The 4,803-nt window shown below is 51.8% G+C and overlaps 1 protein-coding gene across 1 annotated transcript; it reads left to right on the top strand.

Annotated features, from left to right (window-relative positions):
* Window positions 1-305: 305 nt before the first annotated feature.
* Window positions 306-2,067, top strand: LOC102427624 (tigger transposable element-derived protein 1-like). The gene is made up of 2 exons (XM_023748553.1): window positions 306-1,940; window positions 1,993-2,067. The coding sequence occupies exons 1-2, from the start codon at window positions 306-308 to the stop codon at window positions 2,065-2,067; spliced, it is 1,710 nt and encodes a 569-aa protein (XP_023604321.1).
* Window positions 2,068-4,803: the final 2,736 nt, after the last annotated feature.

Genomic DNA, 4,803 nt, shown 5'->3' with positions numbered 1-4,803 from the left:
ATCTCTCTCTTTCTCTCTATACAGACAGTCCTCGGGTTACTTCGTACTGGACATATGTTGTCTCGTGGTTACGTGGCCTTCTGCAATTTATTGATATAAAAAAAGTTCCGTCATTTGGATGTAAGGCTTTTGCTGGAAGTTCATTTGGGAACTAGTTGGCCAGCGGAGCGGATGAATAAGTCCTCACGCGGCGCTATAGGAGGAAGATGCTGTCCTTCAGTCTCCATTTATAAGCCATTTTGGATTGTGCTTCATTTGCTCTCTTTCTTCTGTGTTGTTATTTTGAACACTTTTTGCCCTTCCTTATGGCTCCTAAGCGAAAGGCAGATTCTTCTGATGGCAGTGCTACGAAAAGACGGAAAACCTCAATGGAAGTTGAAGTAGACGTAATAAGACGCTCGGAAAAGGGCAAAACACTGAGAAACATCGGCCGGTTGCTTGGCCTCAGTCCTACGACTGTCTCCACGATCATCCGCGATAAAAAGCGTGCACTTGACCATGTGAAAGGATCTGCTCCTATGAAATCAACTGTGATTACAGAGCAGCGCAGCGATCTCATGATTGAGATGGAAAGATTATTAGTGCTTTGGCTGGATGACCAGCATCAACGGCGTATCCCAGTTAGCCTGATGCTGATTCAGGAGCAGGCTAAAAGATTGTTTGAGGCCTTGAAAAAAGAAAAGGGGGAAGGGAGTGAAAGTGAAGAGTTTGTGGCTAGTAAAGGCTGGTTTATGCGTTTTAAGGCTCGTGCTAATTTGCACAATCTTAAGGTGCCAGGGGAAGCTGCTAGTGGTGATGCGAAAGCAGCAGGTGATTTTCCTAGTGCGATGGCTGAGATAATTAGGGAGGGAGGTTACTGTGATAAACAGGTGTTTAATGTGGATGAGACAGGCTTGTTCTGGATGCCTATGCCTACACGTACGCACATTGCCAAGGAGGAGAAGACAGCATCAGGCCATCAAGCCAGCAAGGAGAGACTGACTTTGCTACTTGGGGCTAATGCTGCTGGTGACTTCAAGCTGAAGCCCTTGGTGTGTCTGGCCGAGAATCCAAGGGCACCCAAGGGCATATGGAAGGGTCAACTACCTGTCATCTGGGAATCTAACAAGAAGGCCTGGGTGACACTTGGCGTATTTGAGGACTGGTTCACCAACCATTTTGTGCCAGAAGTGAAGGACTACTGTGCTTCCAAGGGGCTGCCCTTTAAGGTGTTGCTAGTGCTGGGCAGTGCCCCTGGTCACCCTGCCGATCTGAATGACTTTCATCCAAGTGTCAAGGTGGTTTACCTTCCACCTAACACCACCTCCCTTTTACAGCCTATGGACCAAGGTGTCATTGCTTCTTTCAAGGCCTACTACCTCCGAAGGACATTTGCTATGGCTTTTAGGGCAACTGAAGATAAAGAGTTGACTCTCAATGACTTTTGGAAATCTTACAATGTTCTTGCTGCTGTAAAGAACATTTCTGATTCTTGGGATGAAGTTAAGCAATCGAACCTGAATGGTGTTTGGAAAAAATTGTGTCTCCAGTTTGTGAATGATTTCCATGGCTTTGAGGATTCAGTTGAGGTTGTCATCCAGAATGTTGTTGAGCTGAGTAAGCAGCTTGATTTGGAGGTGGAGGCTGAGGATGTCACAGAGCTGCTGGCATCTCATGGAGAGGAGCTATCTACGAAGGACCTCATTCAACTGAAACAGCAGTTAATTGAAGAGGAAGACACACCAACCCCAGAGCCCAAGAGATTTACAAGCAAGGAACTGGCAGGGGCCTTTGCCATGATAGAGGATGCCTTGGCAAGGTTTGAGGCTCAGGACCCCAACATTGACAGGTACACTAAGGTTGCCAGAGGGGTCATGGATAGCCTGCAGTGTTACAAGGAGATTTGGGAGGACATGAAGAAGGCATCCTTCCAGACTAGCCTTGAACATTACTTTAAGAAGGTAGAGAGGCCTGCAACAGATCCTGTACCCTCTACCTCATACGCCTCTCCAGACTCACCTGACCCAGTATCTCCAGCACCTTCTGCAGGTCCTGCCTCTACAGCCTCACCTGACCCAGTATCTCTAGCACCTTCTGCAAGTTCTGCCTCTCCAGCCTCACCTGACCCAGTGTCTCCAGCACCTTCTGCAGGTTCTGCCTCTCCAGACTCACCTGCCCCAGTATCTCATTCACCTTCTCCAGGTTCTGCCTCTCAAACCTCCTCCCCCCAGCAGCCCAGTGTAAGCCTGTCTCTCCCTCCTTTACAATGTCCAGTGTGCAAGCCAACAACAGTAATAAAGGTAAGGATAATACCATATTTACCATTGTATGTACATATGTGCTTTATCTTTTTTATTATTTACTTGCCACATGTAAAGGTCAGGAATTGTTATCTTTCTTTTTATTTTTTTTAAATATTTCACTTCATTACTGCTGTGTATGTGTGCCATGTGAGTGACATAGGTGCTTATGTAAGTGGGTTCTGACTTATGGCAAAAATTGCATTATGTCACGCCATAGAACCATATATATATATATATATATATATATATATATATATACTAGAGGCCTGGTGCACAAAAATTTGTGCACTGGGGGTGGGGGGGTGGGGAGGGGGGTCCCTCAGCCCGGCCTGTGCCCTCTCGCAGTCTGGGACCCCTCAGGAGATAACAACCTGCTGGCTTAGGCCTGCTCCTGGGTGGCAGAGGGCAGGCCCAATCCCTAGGTGCAGCCCCTTGTCGGGCTCAGAGCAGGGCTGATTGGGGAGTTGGGGCGCCGCCCCCTGTCATGCACAGAGCAGGGCAGATTGGGAGGTTGCGATGCCACCATCAGTCACGCTCAGGGTGGGGCCGATTGGGGGGTTGGGGCACCGCCCCCTGTCACACTCAAGGCAGGGTCGATGGGGAGGTTGCGGCGCCACCCCCTGTCACCCACAGAGCAGGGCCAATCAGGGGGTTGGGGCGTTGCCCCCTGTCATGCACAGGGCAGGGCCCGTCAGGGGGTTGGGGAGCTCCCCCTCAGTCACGCTCAGGGTAGGGCCAATTAGGGGGTTGGGGCACCGCCCCCTGTCACACTCAAGGCAGGGTCGATGGGAAGGTTGCGGCGCCACCCCCTGTCATGCACAGAGCAGGGCCAATCAGGGGGTTGGGGCGCTGCCCCCTGTCATGCACAGAGCAGGGCCCATCAGGGGGGTTGGGGCTCGGTACCTTGTCACACACAGAGCAGGGCCGATCAGGGGGTTGAGGAGCTCCCCACTATCACTCACAGAGTAGGGCCAATAGGGGAGTTGGGGCACTGCCCCCTGTCACACACAGAGCAGGGTGGATCAGGGGGTTGGGGCACCGCCCTCTATCACCCACAGAGCAGGGCTGATCAGGGGGTTGGGGCGCTGCCACTGTCACACTCAGGGCAGGGCCGATGGGGAGGTTATGGCTCTACCCTGTCACACACAGAGCAGGGCCTGTGGGGGCGGGGGTTGGGGCGCCGCACCCTGTCACACACAGAGCCGCAGGGCGATCAGGGGGTTTGGGCGCTGCCCCCTGTCACGCTGATCCGGTGCCAGGAGGCCTCGCAGCTCCGCTGATCCCGGTGCTGGGAGGCATATTACCCTTTTACTATATAGGATAGAGGCCTGTGGGCCGGCTGGTTTGCCCTGAAGGGTGTCCTGGATCAGAGTGGGGGTCCCCACTGGGGTGCCTGGCCAGCCTGGATGAGGGGATGATGGCTGTTTGCAGCTGGCCACACACCCTTCAGGGTGGGGGTCCCCACTGGGGTGCCTGGCCAGTCTGGGTGAGGGGCTGAGGGCTGCTTTCAGGCTGGCGGTTGACTGAAGCTCCCAACCACTCCTTTTTTTTCTTTTTTTTTAATTCTGGGCCAGCTTTTGCTCTGGCTCTAGCTCTGAGGCTTCCGCTGCTGAAAGCAGGTATCTGGTTTGTTTGTGTTCTATAATTGAAACAATGTATAACTCCAGCTCTGAGATCCTGGGCCAGCGTAAAGCTGGTTTCTGGGGTTTTGTTTAGCTTCTATATTTGTTACAAAGTTTCAAACTGCCAGCTCAGAGGCCGCCAAGGCAGGCAGGGAACGTTGGAGTCCTCTGTCACTGAAGCAAGCAAGCCTCCTGTTAGCTTCCAGCTGCCTGGCTGCCGGCCGCCATCTTGGCTGACAGTTAATTTGCATATCACCCTGATTAGCCAATGGGAAGGGTAGCGGTCGTACGCTAATTACCATGTTTCTCTTTTATTAGATTAGATGGGAAGAACTCCTAACCAGTCTCGGCAGGGAATCGTGAGAAGAGGCCTGGATGCTCTGAGTAGGGGAGCGACTTGCTGCAAGTCTGTCACGAGATCCTGAGGCTCCCAGATGCCCCTCTCAGGGACCAAAACCCAGATCCGGTTTCCCGAGGCAGAGCTGCGAGGCCTCACACTGCAAGAGGATGGTCCCCGAGGCTTCATCTCAGAAGTAAATGCTGCGAGAAGGATGCCTCCATGTATTGTAATCTTAAAAGACAAGCTCACAGCAATGTAGATGCTGCTTTGAATTTTATTATGATTTGGAGAGAGACAGAGTATAAGAAATTTTTTAAATTAAAAACACAGTAGGCATATAGCAATTGGTCAGTGGATGATGGACGGATGTATAAACAGTGGATGGATGGAAACATGGATGGACAAACAGTCAGAGGAAATGAACAAAGGGGAGCCGAAGAAACTGGCCTGGGTCCTAGAGATGAGCCCAAGTCTTAACCCTTGAAAGACTGCTTGTCCCGGCCCAGGTCCGGAGACGCGTGATTAGCCAAGGACAAGACAGGGTGGATGGTGGCAATGG

This window comes from Myotis lucifugus, unplaced genomic scaffold (assembly GCF_000147115.1).
Source record: "Myotis lucifugus unplaced genomic scaffold, Myoluc2.0 scaffold_1534, whole genome shotgun sequence".
Classification (NCBI taxonomy): Eukaryota; Metazoa; Chordata; class Mammalia; order Chiroptera; family Vespertilionidae; genus Myotis; species Myotis lucifugus.
Note: the sequence above shows the minus strand (reverse complement) of the source record. Positions and strands in the feature narration are given on the sequence as shown.